General features: G+C 41.5%; 1 protein-coding gene across 1 annotated transcript in view; it reads right to left on the reverse strand.

Moving 5' to 3' along the window:
• LOC139916098 (neural-cadherin) overlaps positions 1–19,567 on the reverse strand; it is a 293,386-nt gene that overhangs the window by 155,253 nt on the left and 118,566 nt on the right. The window contains exons 8-11 of the mRNA XM_078288504.1: positions 11,211–11,383; positions 4,202–4,370; positions 1,419–1,589; positions 1,125–1,297 (exon numbers count right to left, since the gene is read on the reverse strand). Coding sequence (XP_078144630.1) covers positions 1,125–1,297; positions 1,419–1,589; positions 4,202–4,370; positions 11,211–11,383 — 686 coding nt within the window. The remainder of the gene's footprint in view (positions 1–1,124; positions 1,298–1,418; positions 1,590–4,201; positions 4,371–11,210; positions 11,384–19,567) is intronic.

Raw genomic sequence — 19,567 nt, forward strand, 5'->3', positions numbered from 1 at the left:
GTTTGGAGCTGATCTTCATACGTCTGCTTCACCTTGTTTTTAAACAGACTTACATTTGTTCACATGGAGTTTTGCAGCTTCACAATTCAATCTTTGCTCTTAACAATTAAGGAAAACAGATCTTCCTATCAGTGGGGGATAAAATAAATAATGTGTAGGCAGCACGTGCTTGTTTAGTATATTTTATGCAAGAGTGCTCATTATCGGAGACACTCTGTTTCTTGAAAACTTGGATATGTTCTTGTGTGCCACTCTCTCAGGCAGATTTACTGGGATGTTGCCAATTGTTACTGTTAGATTCATGGTGCCAAGGATACAGACATTCATCGCTGTTGGCATTGGTAGATGGTGAGTGTTGCTTTTTTGGGCTTTCATCACTGTGGTGCTGAACCGAGGCACAGACTTCTGTTTTGTGCACACTAGGTGGCAATTCCCTCTATTGCTTGTTCAACGTTCCCACCAAGATTGTTTTCTTTGCTTGCAGCTGGTGGGTGAGGGGCAGCGAAGTGAAGAAATTGTCAGCAGCAGTATTTCTCCAGACACCGAGGAAAGGCTCCAGTGAGGGCATGATCATGTATTCAGGCTGCCTCTGTGTTGCAGGCCACTAGTCCTCTGCTCTCATCATCAGCAATAAAGAACTTGAACCCAAATGTACCTGCTTTGTTGGCCATGTGTTAGTAGTAATTCACTGCTCATCACTAGCATCTCTTGAGCCCTTGCTATCAAAATTAAGTTATTGTGCAATGTCTCTGTAGTGCTTTTGTGCAATTTGGAGTGCCGTCATTAGCATGATTAGCCCAAAGGACATCCAAATCGTGTTTGCAAAAACCTCTTTTCCAAAGAGATTAAATAGTGCTACAGAGGTTAAGATAGATAGATAGATTCACTGTATTAATCCCCACAGGGGAAATAAGGTCAGCCACCCACACAACAAGTCTGTCTGGTTTCAACAGACAGGTGCCATACATCGCCAAGCACTCCTCTTGCCTCTGTCACAGTATATTCCCAAGTATGCTGCACAACATCTATGTCTCCAACACAGCAAAAACTCCTTTATGTGTAGCAATTGGCAAACTTGTATATTATGTGTTTGCCTCTGTATATGTGTGTGTGTGTGTGCGTACCTGAGAAATGGGCTGGTTGACATACACCCAGCCAGTCAGGGGGTTGACCCTGAGGTACTCCGGCTGTTCATTGGCCATAGAGTAGGTGATGGCTGCATTGGTGCCAAAGTCATCGTCGTGCGCTGCCACCCGCAAGAAACTAGTACCGATCATGGTATCCTCACGAAGGAAGTCTATGGGAGGAGAGGACAGGAAAGAGTGTGAGTGTGTGCTTTACACTTCAGCCTAATTGTCATTCTCTGACCCCTGGTATTTGCTGTCATTTACATCCTACTACGCATGTACAACACTCACACTCATATCGGAGGTTCTCAAACTTGGGACTGTTGTCGTTCTGGTCCAGGATGAGGATGTTGAGCTGACAAATGCCGATCAGCGGGTCAGCTGCCTGGTCGGTGGCGGTCACCGTCACCGCATACTCCCGCTGGCGTTCGCGGTCAAATTTCCTGGCCGTCACGATCACTCCTGGAGACACCAAGACAGAGAGGTCGATCAGGCCAAACGATACGAGCGTTCGGCTTGATCTCCTCTAACACTAAAATGATTTGCTCTGTTCTCTTAAAGTCTTTGCACTGAAGAGGAGAAGATGAGTGGGAAAGGAGAGGAGAGACAATGTTTCAAAAAGTCCAATCTAAAGTGAAACTAAGAAAAATTGTAGTGATGATGTTTACATTATGTCCTGGGCCACCAGAGGTATTGTTGGTACAGAAGTGTCATGTCTTGTCATGACCTAGTATCTTTAAAACACAAATGTAACCCAGACTCAATGTTGCAAACAGAGCATGGGGACGTATCTTGCCCCATGCACTAGTTTACAAGCTCTCTGCTGCAGTATATGGCCCTTGGATTGCCTTTGCTAATGGATTCTCCACAGAGCCGAAGAGACACCAAAGACTCTTTGAGTAATGTGATTTGGCCTAATAGTTATTAAGAAAGTGTTAAAAACACTCCACCTTGCAGCCTGTGTTCAAAGTACCACCTTACTCAATAGTGTTGCCAACAACCATTCATTCGGATGCGACCAGGTGCCCTAGGGAACATATTGTCAAATTGGATATTGTGATGTTTTTTCACTTAATGACTCTAAAAGTTGCGAGTAACAAAACATCAGATGTGCTTTGTGTTGCGTTTAAGGTTTTTAACGACAGTAAAAGTCGGTACACTCAATAGCCTCTCACTAGGTGAAAGATTGCCCATCAATTATGGCTTGAAAATTACCACAGAGACCATTGTTAAATGTACCTGGTTAAATTTTACCAAGGTACATAGCGTGGATGCCTGCTGATGTGTTTTTGTGGAAAGGGATGAAATTGAACTTGACACATCTCTTAAAAAATTGTCTTTGTACAACCATATGCGTGTGCCAGGTGCGTTGGAGCGGAAAGATAAATATAAAATTGACCGAAACGTTGCGTCATGAAATAAAACTGTGAAGTGAAGACAGTGTGTACTTGACACATCTAAAATTGCAGATGGACTTATGGCAATTTTGTACTCACCATGTAAAAGAACATGATTACAACATTGCAAGTAGAGTCTACGTATTTTACTTCTGTTTGCTTTTGCAAAAAATGTAAGTGTACTGCCAATTGACACAACTAGGAAAACACATTATTGGTGCAGCATCTCTTAGTATGTACCAGCATGTTATGAAGTTTAGCTTCTTTGTAATGTCTGTGAATGCACTTGAACCTTTTTTGTTAACACAAAACATAAAAAGTATGGCTGGATTCCAAATGGCAGGAATGCTTCTAAAGAGAAAAGAAAAAATGTATTTGGAGTCCACTTAAAAGTTTCAACCCTAAACCTTCTATGAAAAAAACACTCCCTGTTCACTCTTTCTCTCTCTCAACATTTAGTGATTAATGTCTAGTGAATAGCATATTTCATAAAGGGTTAGGGTTAGATAAATACATTAAAAAAAAGATGTGATCGCAGCTGCCTTATTCCATTTTCTTTCAAAAGCCATGAATACAATGAATTAGACTGACATGTATCCAAAACAAATAAAGTGAAAGCAAGTTGAAGACACTGGAGGCTTATTTACATGTAGTCATTAGGCTGTGGATTAACAAAACCCTTATACTACATCCAGAGATCATGTCCTCTGAGTGTTACACAATTATTAGCGGGTTATCGACCAAATTGTAGTCAAATTGTGGTCCTAAAAGTCTTAAAATGTTTTAAATGATATTATTTGAAGTCAAAGTGTTAAAGGTCCTGATTACAGTTAAATAACACATTTTTTAGTCTTAAATTCAGTTCAAAATGCTTTGGTTTCTTGGCACATAGTTTTTCCGGTGAAAACTTGATAGGTCTACAATTCAATTTCATGTTTATTGTGGCGACTTTACGTTTATATTTCATTCTCACTGGCATTAAGAAGGTCTTAAAACGTCTTAGCTTAAAAGCTGCAATAACAAACTTTTCTGACCACTAGATGGTGATGGAAACCACAACACATTTGTAAATAACACACAGCAAAGTCACTGCACTACGGAGGCCTACTACCACAGCTAAGCTCAGCGTACCTATGGAGAAGTGTCGCCGGTTACCAGTCTCGCTTTGCCAGATTTTTCTCCTGCTGAAGGTTACATGTCCCACAATGACAAGTGAAGAGGTAGGTAGCAAGTTTACTAGTTTATACCGCCATTACGAGAATTTTTTTTAGGAATGGGAGGGGATGAGCGCCACTTTTAAACAGCGAGGAAGGAGCCAAGCTAGTTTAAAAAAAAAAAAAAGAGAAACTACTGAATGGGCCAGGAGGAGCTTTGCTCCGGAATTTGACAACAAGCTTTAGAAAAGAAGTGAAAACACAGCTGGCCCGTGTGTGTGGATATTGGTTTATATCATTATGTCTCAGTGAAATCTCCACATAGCACACATTAGTTTCAGAATTGTTTATAAGGTCTGATATCGCTTATTGCAGGTTTAACTTGATGAAACTTGCAGACACCCTGCATGCTGTCTAGAGCTATAACGATGATACATACGCTAAATGGAACTGACAATGCATAACGTCAGAATTCCCATTGGGATAAATATGCGTGTGCTTTTCTGTGTGTGTGTTCCAATACCAGTGTCAGGGTGTATGCTGAAGGCTGGCACGGTGGAGTCTTTGTGCATAAAGCCGTATGTGACCCTGCCGTTGGAGCCCTCGTCGGCGTCCACGGCATGGACCTGGAGAACGAACGTCCCCGCTGGCTGGTTCTCCAGGACCGACGTTCTCTCTCGGTACTGCTGACACTGAGGAGGAAGAGACAGAGGGGAGAGGGGACAGGTTGGACGAACGAAGGAGATCACAGCAATGGAAACATGAAGCAACTTGGATCAATACTCCCTTCTATGGCAAACTATAAATAAGAAGTGTGGGTGGTGGAATGCTATTTGTTTAAAGACAGATTATTGGAGGGACAAAAAGAGTAACATGAAGACACAATAATGAGCGAGAAAAGAAAAGAAAGCGGCAGACTGTGTCCCTGTGTCCTCCACCTTGTGCAACGCTCAATAGCTGCTTGGGGGAAGTGCTAGCTGTGGCAATTGTTGAATTGTTAGGAGACTACTGAAAGCAATTTGAATTAAATGCTAACAAATCAGAACTCTCTCACCACATATTGAGTGTTTGTGTCACATATGTGTTTGTAACTGCAATGGCTAATCTATGTAAGAAAAAAAATAAATAAATAGCTAACCCTAACCCATTGAGCTAGCAAAGCAGGGCCTAACAGATGCAGAAGATTTTGGCTAACAAGCTGCTATACTGAAAGACAGCTAACCTACAGGAGCATAGCCGTATAGTAGAGTGGGTCTATTCTTCTTGACAATACATTGATGAATGATGTGGTTGTCCTGATTATTCCGGGACTGTAGTAACTTCAATTCCAGCAACAGATGTTGCACAGCTAGCTAAGCGCAGTGGGACTGGACAGCATCTGGACCTGTCTGTGCAGGCCTATTTGTTTCCATACTAAGCAGAGCAATTCAAAGGGACTCCTCTTTCTCTATGTTCCGTAAGTCAATCCTGCACATTTCGTGCTAAATTGTATCCGCGGAGACATAAAATAAACATATAGAAAGCAACACAAAGAATAATCTTCACCGCAATGGTCTCATTTCTACAGCAATTATACTATGCTCTTAAAACATTTTGAGACATATTCAGGTAAATGTTCTACACGTAGGGGCTTTAAACATCCAAAATGGAAGCTCAGACAACATGCATACACACACACACACACACACACACACACACACACACACACACACACACCTACCTATGAAGTTGGATTATTATAGAAAACTAGTTCCTGCAATGCCTACCTGGAGTGTCTACACTTGACATACTAAATCCAGTGTAGTGTAGGTGTAGTGTAGGTATCATTTACAACTCTAAGCCTACACTTCATGTATCTAATGCATCTGTCTCCACTGTAAGTCTATGTAAATTCTTGGCATAATCTTAGAGGATGCTCCTGTGACACTAGGTGTTCCAGGTACTGGTCCTCTAGGATACGGTGATATGGTCATGGAACGTATTACAGACACACAGAGCTTTATTATTCTCATTTGAACACTGCCTGGGTTTCTCTCTCTCTCTCTCTCTCTTGTCTCTCATCTTTCTCTCTATTTCTGTCCCCATGATCTCTTTCTGTCTTTTTTCTCTTTGTCTCATTGGAGCGTTGATGCTGATGTGCCACAGACAGAATTGAAGGAATCCCACCGCACTGCTCTTTGATGCTTTGCTCCTTTGACATCTAATTAATGACAAGGGAGCTCTTTTTTTTTTCTGCCCCCCTTAACTCACTCGCTACCTTCTTCCTTTCTTCCTCCCTCCCTTCTCTGTTCTCCACTCCTCTATCCTGCACCACTGCCCTCCCTCCCTTCGTTTTCAACCTGAGCTAGTTTCCCTCCTAGCCCTCACTTCTCTCCTCCTACCCTCTCTCCCACTGTACCTCACCAACCTCACTCCCCTTTGCCTCCTGTCTTCTTGGCTTTTTTTACCTCTATCTTTGGTCTTCGAGCAATTCCCCTTCTCCCTCCTACCATTCCTCTCTCTTTTCTCCCCTCTCTCCTTCTTTCACTTCCCACTGCTCCTCAGTGGCTGACTGGGCTCCTATTTTTTTTTTTTTGTTTGTTTTGTTTTTGGGGTTTTTTGGTGTTATTTTTTTTTGTTGTTGTTGTTTTTTTTCACATAGGTCCTGTAACCGGATCCCATAATGAGTCTCCTCTACAAAAGTTTATGTGTGTGTATTTGTTAGGGAGTCTGACAGGGAGAGTGAGTGAGAGAGAAAAAAAATGTGGTTCTGTCTTTATGAGATCAAATGGCCTTGCAAGGATGAAAAGATGAGGAAAGTCCTCCAAAGTGAGGACATTATAGTTAATAGTTTAGGATTAGGATTTGGGTTTAAGGTTAAGATTAGAATTAGGATTCACTTGCACTGGCTTAAAGAGATGGCGATCCACATCATCCTCCCACCTTCTCTATGCCTATTAACCCTGTCCACATATTCATTATAAAGCCTGCCTGTGCTCTAAGAGAGTGTTATTAGTGTTATCAAAATGAGCGTATTCTCATTCTGTGTCCATGAGTTATCCTCAATAATCATATTTTGCTGTTCAAAGGAGCGATCATTCTGACCCCCACAAGAGAGTAAGGTGAAGACGAGAAGTGCCGCGCATAGGCATCTCCCCAGTGTACAATCAAAAGGGTAATAAGTGCTACAGGACAATAGACATCAAACCATGCAGAGGGTCTGTAGGCCAGAAAATAGTGCCTAGATTGTTAGAAGAAAACCCAATGACATGCATTAGTTCAATACATTGAATTATACACAAAACAATTAGAATACAACGAGAGGACCATTACAAGGTGTGTGCGCCTCGAGACCCGCAGCAAATATAATCACAAGGTCAGCCAAACACCACTCCCACATCAAGCCGTACTGGATTAATAACGTGGCATGCACAACAAAAATAACACTTTATTTTCTTTCAGTAGGAATCTTTATATGGCACAGTAGGAGAAGTGATCTTCGAAGAATGGTCGAATAGTTCCCAGTGAATATCGAATAGTATTTTTGCTTGAAATGCCCATCCCTAATAGGTAAGTATCAACATACCGTAATTGTTAGGGGTCAGAATCGTTAAGTATAGTTCAGTAGGTGTATTTTGGAAGGTCTAATATCTCTTCCACATGAACTGCTAAATACAGGATCAGGTAAGTAGCTAGAAAAATAGAAGTCAACACAAGCAGGTCTAGTCAGGTATGTGTCTTCTGGGTAGTATATAATACATACAATGTTTATTCTTTATTCTTATGCATGATCTGTTGTTCAAAGAATCAGGTAAATCCTAACAAATTGTGAATTTCAGCCCGGGCAATATAGTCAGGTAAGTGTGTTCTAGGTACATATACAGCATCTATCGCACATTCTCATCTTCCACAGGGGCTGTTCTTCAGAGGATCAATTAAGCAGCAATGACGTGAGGGTTAGGCAACTTTGGTTACGGTTAAGGTTAGGGTTAAGTTTAGGCAGCTACAACTTTGGTTAAGCTTAGGCTAGCATAGCCAGACATCAAGTCTCATGAGCATACTAGCTTTGACTGGACGTCTGTTTAACACTGTTCAGTAGGCCATTTGAATTGAGCGCTGGGAACCAGCAACTGCTTGGAGATAGACTCATCTCACAGTGAATTCACACGTGTCCTCGTTTGGTCCAGCAAACTTCCTCATCAATAAAAGTGTTTGCAGACTGTGCGATTGTGAACATCTTTTGCGTTTTGCGCACTTAATGTCAGACTGTACGAATTGAAGCCGTTCCACTGTCCTATTGCGTGATTGGTTGAACGATGAGGCTGTGTCCTACATTAGCCGAAGGCATCCTGACTGAACTCTGATGTCCCATGTCTGATGCCAAACAAAAGTGAAAAATGGTGTCAGTAAAACAGCAAGCGGTGGTGGTAATAACGCTATAGTTTTGCCTTGAGAAGCCCAAAAAGAGGAGTCTACGCTCTTTTATTGTATCCCAACAGATTTTGGTACCGTTGTCACGCTTTCTTTTTGAGTTGGACATGTTTGGCTTTGTTTACATTTTATACAGCCGGTGCGCCAATATGCCATCTTTCCTGCTGTGTCCCCATTAGTCACTCACCAGAATAGTGTTGTGGCACTGGTCACACTGCACGAATATGGGCCCAAATTCCTGACACTGCCAGAACTGTGTTGGCACCTAGGACTCTGTGAATCAGCTGTTCTTGACCTTGTCACACTGAACAAGCAAAGACTGCCAACGATCGTTCACAACAAAGGATTTTTCCCAGACGTGAAAAATATGTCTGGGATGGCATTAAGACAGACAAAATTGCGGAGTCTGCAAACACTTAAAGGAGCAAGATAAAAACAACAAGCCACTCGCTAAGCTGCTACACCCTTCTACAAAGCACAATGGAGAAAGTTTTGCCTGCTTTGGAGTAGTTGACAGGGCACACCGTTTCAGTCAAAGAAGAGACTTTATTTGTCTCTGACCTGATTGCTTATTTGTTGAACATCCAATGCGCTCTGCAACAGCTAATTCCAACAACTACTACATACTGCCTTGCGTAAGCCATCATTGTAATAGATGGACCCTCCAAAGCTTAAGCATAAAGTCTGGCCACAAACATGCCCTACCAATACGGGTAGGTTTGTGTTTCTTAGAACAACGGTCATCCATTGCAACAGCAGCAGCAAAGGTCAACAACTTTAGAGGGAGTTTTGGGAGTTGCCAATTTGGCTAGCTCTTTGCACTACTCCAGACAGACTCTTCAGGTTACACTTGGACCCTTCTTGAACTAACCTATCTTCTTAACCTTCTTTAAAAAAAATAAAATAAAATTAAACAAATGCTACTTGTTCCTATTAAAAGGCTTAGCTGATGAAGACTGTGATGCACAGTTGTTTTACTACTGTTGACAAAATGTAAGTCGCTTTGGACAAAAGCGTCTGCTAAATGACATAATGCAATGTAATGTAATGACAATGTTGAGATGCGCAGCACCAATGGCCCTCCAATCAAATGACCTACGTAGACATGACGCCATGCTCGCTGGCGAGAAGTCTCTATCTCTCTATAATGGGCTAGCCGGATGAGTTTCGCATTCTTTGGAAACAGAGTGAAAGGACAACTGGGGCCGAGTCCAAGGTTAGGCAACTAAAACAACTCGGTTAAGGTTGGGGTAAGGTTTTGGTTATGGTTAAGTAAGAGCCCCTTCGCTGAGTATTAAAACTTTATCCACTGCTGAAAACTTTTTTGCATGAGTGGGACTCGAACCTGGGTCACTACCATGAAAAGCAAATGTATGCATTCATCCTCTACCCTGACCACTGTTTTGATGTCAAACTACTGTCCATTTCAGTCATGTGACCTGCTGCTCCTGTTTCACTCGATCCATACGAAATTACAGTGCCTCACTTTTCGGAACTAGAGCTACAGAACTGATATGAGAACAGGATGAGTGTTGAGGGTTAAGAAATAAAGGTAGTGAATGGAAGCACCTCACAAGTATGGTAACACAAATGTGTGTGTGTGTTTTCTGATGTTGTGTGCATTAGTTCGCAAACGTTTGCACCACTGGGGAAATTCAAGACCTGGCTATATCAGAGAGACCCCAGGGTCTGTCTCTCTCTCTGTCTCTGTCTCTCACTCTGTCTCTCTCGGCGTACTGATTCAGCCCTGAGCTCCAGAGAGACTACAGCATGGTCTGGGATTGGGGCATCAAAACAAGATAAAAGGCCCTCTCTGTTGCGATGTCCTGCTGCTGGCTGCCAGCAACAGAACTAGCAGAAGAAGCAGGAAACAGCAACTAACCACGGACGCCCCGCTGTCTGAGAAACCAACACTCCTCCACTCTCTTTATCTTTCTCTCTTTCCTTCCTTCTTTCTTTCGGTGTCTCCATTTCTTTTATTTCTCTTACTCTCGATGTTCCTCTCTCTTTCTGTCTTCGATCCCTTTGTTCTATCTTTCTTTATTTTTCTTCTTTCTTTGACTCAAAACACAAAATATAGCCTTGTTTGTCCATTTATTGTCTTCTTTCATCTCCTCTCTGTTTTTCTGTTTTTCTTTTGCTTTCATTTGGGTGTTCTTTCTTTTTATCTTCATTTATCTCTGTCTTTGATTCCTTTGTTCTTTCATTCTGTCTTTTTTTCTTTCTCTCTTTGGCTCAGAATGGGGGGGGGGAGCCTTGTTTGTCCGTTGCGATTGGCAACCCGCCAGCAGAAAGAAAAGAATGAATCACAGACTTGGAGCATGAAGCCAGCAGGAGAGTCCTGAGAGAGACAATTGAGCATACAGAGCATATGAAACACTCTGGACCGGGGCTGCCTCTCGCTCTCTTCTCCTCTTTCCTCCCGTCTCTCATCTTGTCTGCCGTCCTTCTGTCTCTTCCCCCTAACAGGTGAAGCCGGAGGGAAACACTTGGCGTTCGCTCTCCCCCAGGAGGGAGCGAGAAAGGTTTACTCAGCAAGCCTCGCTCCTAATCTCGGCTCGCAATACCTCGGGGGGCCGTGAAAAGTCACCTCATTTAAAATTGAGACATGGGCAGAAAAAAAGCAGGTGGAGGCGTAACGCTACCAGAGCGGGTCGGTCGGGATTTCTCCCACACATCCCTCAAAGCTTTAATTAAAAGACCGAGATGATGTAGGGAGTAGAGACGGGGGTCGAGCTGGCTAATCGCTCCTCCAGAGAGGAGAGATAGAGGCTAATAAATAGAAGCGATAGAGACTGAGAGAGGGAGGGAGGGAGAAGAGTGAAGGAGGAGAGTTGGGTGGGATAGATAGAGGTGAAGAGATTGGGTGAAAAAGGAGAGCGGGAAAGAAAAGGAAAGAGATTGAGGAGTGGGGCGGCTGGGGACGCCAGCAGTGCGGAAAATAAGGAGATAAGCCATTGAGATATATTGAGAGAAGAGAAAGAGAGGCAAGCAAGCCGGATTGTACGGCGACGGGGACAGCAGATGCTTATCCGACACCTTTATTGCTTTCTAACACAGGCAGATAATGAGCAAGACTAAATGATGTTTAATGATTGTGTGCGTGTGTTTGTGTGTCTCACCTTCTCGAAGACAGGTTTGTTATTATTCACGTCATCCACTCCCACGATGACCTGGGCCGTAGACGACAAGGCCTGCGGTCCGCCCGAGGCGTTGTCGTCCGTTGCTGTGATGTTGAGGACATATTCAACGCCCTGGAGGCGAGGAGGCGGGCTGGAGCGCAGACGGATCAGACCTGCAACCAATCAGAGCAGCGGTATTATTCCCAAAATTCTGAATGAAAAATTCTGCGTGGATGGCAGTGGTCAGGACACTCCCACCAGCCGGGAGTACATCGCTAACCTCAGGTGAAAAACTTGATGCTTTTAATTGAAGGATTACATGCTACTCTATGAGGTTGAGACAATTCTGCAACCATTGGGTTTATGAAACTCTTTCAAAACCCCATAGGAGAAAAAAAAAGCATGGTGTTAAATCTAAACACAAGCCTGCTTTTCTTAGTTCCTGAAAATTGAGATTTTGGAGATACAAGGTTTTCACAGCAAAAAAAATATAATTATAAGTACTATTTTGCATATATTTGCATGATTTTAAAAATCAGCTCCAATCTTAACTACCATTTATCAGATTTATCAGAAAACAAGTAGTCGGTACAGTACTATTAGTGGTGGTAACAAGTGTTTTTCACCTGTATATCACATATCACCTGTATATTTGCTATATCTTATTCGAAGTGATTTTAACATACATGTTTGCTGTCCTTTTGCTGTTTTTTTTTAACGACAGATGCCTTGAACTTCTGCAGAAATGCAATCAAGTACAGAGGAGCTGGTCTCCCTTTTTAGTAGTACCTGCCAGGCTATTCTTGACTCTGTTGCTCCTTATAAAGGTTGAGAAGTCAAACACAAAAGTACTGCTATGGCTCAGTGAGAACACTCAGACCTTAAAGAGAGAGTGTAAATTTAGGACAAATAGATTAACAAGTCTTTGATGACATTTTGAATGACGGGTTTCGTCAATGATGGCATTTCCAAGAATTGTCATAATCCAAGGGTTCTGTTCAATAAATATAGACTGTCATCAGCCCCTCCCCAAGTCACAGTCCTGAAGCCAGCATAGATTTTTTTTTCTTTAACATTTTTTACTTGAAAAAAATGTAAATGGTAAAAACATTTCTGCTAATAGGTAAATCTCAAAGTTTTGGCTGTTTTTAGCAGAAACTGTGTCTCATTTGAAGGCTGACACTTGCCTAGATGGTGTTCCTGCAAAATTCCTAAGAGAGGACTTTCTCACAGTTTGTCCTGGCATTTTATTGATAATCAATAGCTCTCTGGTAACTGGCACTTCCAACCCCTCCTTAAAAAAAAAAAAAGCCTAGACCCCTTAAATCCCAGCAAATAACCTCCAGGGTGCAGCTTTTATCTAAGGTTTTAAACAAAGTTGCTTCAACTTGCGCCAACAAAAAGCTTTTATGAGACAAAATAACATTTTTGAGAAATTCCAATCTGATATTACAGCAATGTATAGTACAAAGACTGCCCTCGTTTAAGCAACCAATGACCTTATTTTAGTAGCTAATTCTTGTGAAAGTTCAATTTTAATCCTTTCAGGTCTTAGCGCAGTCTTTGACACTGTAGACCATGCAATTTTAATTGACCTCAATGGGTTGGCATCAAGGGCACAGCCCTTACAGTAATTGGTTGAGCTCACATAGATCTTTTTTCAGTCACTATAGGAAACTCCTCTTCTTCTCCAACACCCATTACCTGCAGAGCTCCTCAAGGTTCAACTTTAGGCCCCATCTTTTTTTTCTATTCACATGCTCCCCTTTGGTCATATCATACGCAAACACATTATTTCTTTCCATTGCTATGCCAGTGACACAGATGTATCTACCTCGGAAGCTTAGTGACTTGAATGGCCCAGCCACTCTCAAGGAATGCCTCAAATAAAATGCTGGATGTATAAGCCAATATGAGGCCAGCTGCCCAAAATTGTGCAATTTTTGATGCTTACTTACATGCTTATTACTTACAAGTAATAAGTAGTTATTACTAAGTAATTAATGGTCTGTAATTCAAAAGGTTATCAGACTGGTTTGTGCAGAAAGTGGGTCTATAGGAAAAGTCATGGTGGGACAATGCTGCACATTTCTTGAAAGCTATTTCAATGCAAAATTCAAAACAGATATGCATTGACAGCTTGGGCTTTCTGGTGTTAAAGGAATAGGCTTCTTTAAAATACCAAAATATTTGATTGATCATGAACAAAGAGACTTTTTAGCTCTTCCTCAATGTTTTGGTTATTGAGATATTTGAAGCAAAACTTTTGTTGGGTCTGATTGTTTTTTTTTTTTCACAACATGGTTCACAATATAGAGAGACTTAAAAAAAAACGTTATTTGGCCCCACTGACTTGACAACAAATCGGATAGGCTTTTTTGAATGTAGATTATGTGGAATACCGTCCTTGAAGTCGTTCTACCTAGTAAATTAGATTTTCCCTTGGAATTTCTATTAAAGCCAGACTTTGCAGAAATTGCACAAAACGTGTACTGCAACACCATCCATCAATAAACTGAACTTGAACTTGATCCATCCATCCTTTTTCTAGCCACTTATGCGGGTCAGGGTCACGGTGGCAACAGGACCTACCACCTAAGACGACTTCCAATATCTTACAGTGTTGCATGTTGATTGTTTTCACCCAATTCAATCCTTGAACCGTTGATTAAGTTGACTTTTGTCCAACACAAGCAGAGGCACTCTCGGTTTATTTGCCAGTGGATCTTTACAGGTACAAAACGAGAATATTGAAAAGTCTCATACCGATTCCGAGAATGTAGTTTACTCAAAACACAAACCCGGCTGTATTGAAAATGAATTAAAAGCAGTCACCGGAGGAAGGACAGTGATGGAGAAAAGAACTAACTTGTTCAGCCATGTCTTTGTATGCGTCTGTTGTGCGATGCCTATCAATTTGTCATTCCCTTTGACGTTGAGCCCTGCAGCAAGTGAGACTTTTTTTTTCAGTTTGTCATTACCCCCTAGTTCTCACCATGACAACACAGGCTGGCGGCCACAGCAACCCCCCCCCCCCCGCCCCCGCTCTGTCACTCCATCCTCAAGCCACGATGGTGGAGGGGAGGCTCCTCAGCATCCCTCTCTTCTGCTTTACCTCCCCACCACTCTGTTGTCCTTCCTTACTCTTTCATTCCATATGCCATCTTTAACTTTCTCCTCTGTTGCCATCTGTTGTTTCGATCGCTCTTCCTTCAAGATTTAAAGTGGAATAGCACTCAATCTATGTATTTGCATATGCTATGCCTATCATCTGTGGTGGTCCAATCAATATTTGTCAATGCACTGCAAAAAAACATCCATCTTAACAAGTAATTAAGTAAATAATTTCTTCTTCTTCCTTAAAATAATCTGTAACTCAGAGACCTTAAGCCCTGGAGCAATCAAATTTGGTGGAAAGCTTTCAAATCTCCCCCACTACAAAACAAATACCCAGATGGGCCAAATGGTGGCGCTATAATAAGCATTTTACATTTTGGCCAATAACTCCTGAGCCATAAGGCCCAGAGTCAATTTCTTCCTTCAGATTCCTTGGCTCAAGACGGATCCATTGGACATAGTTTTCATTTCTGCTATGATAGTTTTTCCGCCATTTTGAATTTCTCCCGCAAAGTTGATCCAATCTCCACCAAATTTTACACACAGCATGATGGAGCCGGCTACATCATGCCTCTTTCACAGATTTTTGATACTCACAACTGATTGGCCTTGAATAAAGCTGATGACAACGATGCACAAACAGGAAGGGAGGCATAATTCCTAAAGGGTAGATGTTAAAGCAATCAAAATTGGTAAATAGGTTTCAAGTCTCCCTCACTACTGAAGCAAAAAAAAAAACAAACCTCTAATCAGCCAGATAGTGGTGCTATTGGCCAATAATTCCTAACCGTAAGGTCTAGAATCATTCATTGACAGTTTTATGCCATTTTGAATTTTATGCAAAAACTTTTTTTTATAGACATCCTCTATTATGGCTATTATACAGAAATGACGCTCCTAACCATTTGGCACAAATGAATGGCCAATATTTCCAAGATCTCTCTTCCTGCGAGACTTGTTTTGTTTACACTGTTGATTTGTAATGGGCAGTGTCGGGGTCCTTACTGGAAATATGTAATAAATTACACATTACTCTCTTACTTTTCTTAAAAGTAATTATTTACTTTACTTATTACTCCCAGAGAAGAGTAATTAGTTCTAGTATGATCTAGGCCTACTTGTGTTCACTGGGCCAATAAATATTGCAGTATCTAAATCAAAAAATGGCACAGGTTGACCATTGAATTTTTTTACTTCAGTACAAAAAGTTCAAATGATTGTAAAATCATGCCACAGTAATCAATCAGCTTGAAATATGTAAGGGTGGGCAGAAACATCATATTAAAACGACCTGTCAAACCACATAATAATATGTTGAGATTTGAGCAAATGACAGCCCTTTGAAGTTGTTGCTATATTATAACAAAGACTCCATTTCCCATAATTCCTTGGGTGTTCTTATGAACAACAAGTCAGAATGACACAAAATTTTGTATGCAGGCTTCTTAGACTTGCCTTTATTTTGTTTGAAAGTAGCTAAGGAATCGATCAAGAAATGGCGGAGTTATTGACCACAAAATCTTTCTTTTAAGGTATTTAATAAAGACAGAGCCTACAGCATTAGATTACAACTTCCCAAGCTGTATTTACCATGTAACTTGTAATTCCGATATTTCCAACATGACGAGTGGGGAATCTTTCATAGATATTCCGCCAATAAAGAGGCTAAAAGTGTAGCACAAGTAACAACCTATCTGTTACATTAGTAACTGTAATATGATTACTGAAATTGGAACAGTAATGCATTTACTCTGTTACAGGAAAAAGAAATATGATGAAGACTGAGATTTTGTTTTGTTGATTTTAGTTATGACTCTAGAGGCCATAGACTAAAAACCTGCACCAACTTTGGATTACTAAAAGGTTTATCCTCATACTTTATTTATTTATTTATTTATTCATTTTATTTGATAGGGACAATGCAAATGAACATAGTGCCACTTCAACTGGTTACAAACAAGTTGATGCAGCTGATGTTCTGCATACAGAGATTAAAGCTACTGCTGGTTTCCAACTCCTGTCCCTACAATTAGGCTTTTCTTAAGAGAAAAAAGAAAGAAAGAAGAAAATATCAAGGTTACATAAAATTATAGAGCATTATTTAAAGAAGGAAAAATAAAAGAATAACAAAACAAACAAAAAAAACACAAATAATAAAGTAATCAAGTCATTATTGATGAGATGATTAAAAATGCATACAGCTCTGATTTTGCATCAGCCAGCCTTTAACATTTTCATTAAAAACCTTAATGTCTTGCATTCATTTTGTTTCAGTTGGTAGTGTATTCCACATTTGAGAGCCCTTTATAGAAAAAACTATTTTGCCTGCTGATAAAGCCTTTGATTACTTAACATACTGCATGCTAAAGCGTTAGCATACGCACTGGACAAAATGATCTACCAGAGATGATTTTGGTGCCAATCCTCTTGTCACGTGTTGGGTAAGGTGACCAATGGACCAAACTCCGAAATAGTTTGTGTAGTTATTTAACTTGTAGCGCTCAGCTGAAAACGAGGTTAAGCTCTCAGCGCTGTTGGGAAGGCACAACAGGACATCATTTCCATTGTAAATAACAAGAAAAGGAAGCGAGCTGTGTAAAGAGAAGTTCCCGGTGGACACGCAGACTTTGTTCTCTCTGGTTTCTGTCTTTGGGAGAGAGTTCATTAATTATGGTTGGACAACATATGAATTCTTAAATTGATTGGTATTCCCTTTTAGCACCGGTCTCTCTGGCATTCCATTTCATCCTCTATCTCTCTCTCTCCGAGTATAAATCGCTCTCTCCCTTTCTCCCTGGTGTAGGCGTCTCATCTGCATCCCACTCTCTGCTTTGAATGACTCTCCTCCACTCTGTATTCATCTCGCCCTTTGGTGCTCTGTTTACTTTGTGTGTGTGTGTGTGTGTGTGTGTGTGTGTAAGTGCATGAGTGTGTGTGTGGGCTAAGCGTGTGGACACACTTATTACATTCCTTCTTATCTTTAGAGGCAGAGGCGGATGCTACCGTTGTCATGTGTTCATTTCAATGGTTTTTCACAAGAGACCCTGCCTGGAATTGGAATCATTATATGCACACTTACTATGGAGACTGTGTGTGTGTGTGTGTGTGTGTGAGAGAGTGTATGTGTGTATGTATGTGTGCGTAATATTCATATAGTCCCTCTATCTCTGTTTACCAGGCCAAGGGAAATGATGAGAAAGATTACAGCCGGGAGAGGTATGCTTATGATTTTTTTTTTTTTTTAACATTTCTTTTCTAACATTGCGTATGTGTGTTTGCATGCAATGGCAAAAGGCATGATACATGTTGAAGAATTAGGGAAAGTGACTAGTCTTGTAGGTGAGACCTTGCAAATTAATGCCAGCGAGAATGGAGAGAGGCAAAGGAAGAGAGAGAGAGGGAGAGAGAAGTTCCTTAATGTCTGTTCCTCTAAAGTGTACATGCGTATAATTGTTGAACTGCACATGTACAGTATGTGCCTTCTGTTTGTCTTTTTGTGTGTGTGTCTGTGTGTGTGTGTGAGTATGTGTGTCTGTCTGTGTGTGTGTGTGTGTGTGTGTGTGTGTGTGTGGTTGCACAAGCGATGGAGGGTTGCCATGGAGGGGGTGTCTGCCTCGAAGTGTTTGTCACAATGACTGGTTCCCTGGCACTGCTGTCCAGGATATGGGTTTTTGTGTGTGTGTGTCTGTGTGTGTGTGTATGTGTGAGTGAGAGAGAGAGAGAGGGAGAGAGGGAGAGAGAGAGAGCGAAAGAGAGAGATGATTCCAATTTACAGTGGTGGAGGTGTAAGGGGAAGGGGCTTTGCCTCAAGGAAGACGTGTCACATATATTCTGTCAGACATATAAATGCACACACACACCCACAAACACACACACACACACAGGCTCTCAAATACTCACACAGGTTCCCACAAACACTTGTATTCAGCAAACACTGCCGCTAAGGTTTATGTCCGGCAGCTAGATCTCCAAGTCAAGCGTACAATGAGAACACATCACTTGCTCTGTATGTAGAATCTGAGGCGGTACTTTGTGAGGAAATGGACAGATAATCTTGCAAAAGCACAGAAATAATGTAACACACTTCTCACTGCTACTTTTTTTCTGTTGTTTTCAAGGTGGTGAGTGTCGCATTTTGTGTTTCTCAAAATGAAGACTATATTTTTTCCCTAATCCCCTGTTGCAAAGAGGATTGTGCTGCTTGTCCCCCTCTCCACCTCTCTGATGTTTGTTTTGAAGAGCGAGAAGGATAAGAGGCGATAACAGCTCTTGATAACAGTCAATATGCATTCTGATGAGGTAAGCTAGCGTCACGTCATAATTTGAAACTATGCACTTAGAATAGTTTAACCGGAATAAAGTTGAGTATTATTAGCAAAGTAAAAATGCTTCGTGTTTGTGCCTTGAAGCAACCTCCCTTTGTGCTGTAAAGCAAACCAGCAGATTTCCTGTGAAATCCTAACCGGTGGCACACAATGCAATACTACTGTCATAATTAATGTGACAATGATTTATTTATGTTAAAATGCAACAGCACCTTTAAAGGTCCCACATTCTCCACTTTCCAGTGTTTTATTTTGTGTCTTGAGGTCCATTCAAAGCTGTGTGTGTGGTGCCTTGTACCAAAAACACTCTCAATCCATTTTTACACGTTCATTTTCCAGCATCTCTCTGAGCCTTACCAAGAACAGGCTGTTTCTGTCGCCGTGTCTTTAAGGCTCATTAATATTAACGAGCCCTCTGTTCTGATTGGTTAACCGTTTCAAGAGTGAAACATGAGACACCGCGGCCCGGCAGCTACAGGTAGGGAAAACTCTCCGGTAATAAACAATGACAACCGCTCAACGGGGTAGGAATTTCACGGCGGCCACGATGGCCATGGCCCTCGTTGCCCCCCGCTCTGGCCGCGATGCCCATACGCCCCTACGGCCACCATGGCATTTGTGCCCTGCTACTATCAGAGTCAGAGGAATAGAATGGTATCAGGCTCATTGGCGTCAGTACTTACTTCGATACAGCCACCAGATGGCGACGAAGAGCCAGAGCTCCCACCATAGAGCTCCAGTCTGTCTGGACTGAAATGGCTGGTGAAAATCCCCAGAAGATCGCTGTGAGTCATAAACAACTCATGGTAGAAGAACTTACGGTAGAAACGTGAGTAACTAAAATCTGCCGTTTTTGGCGAAAATAACATAAGCCTTGGTGAAATATTTTGGCAAGAACATAGATTTTTGTCAGTA

The sequence above is a fragment of the Centroberyx gerrardi genome, chromosome 1, assembly GCF_048128805.1.
Source record: "Centroberyx gerrardi isolate f3 chromosome 1, fCenGer3.hap1.cur.20231027, whole genome shotgun sequence".
NCBI classification, from domain to species: domain Eukaryota; kingdom Metazoa; phylum Chordata; class Actinopteri; order Beryciformes; family Berycidae; genus Centroberyx; species Centroberyx gerrardi.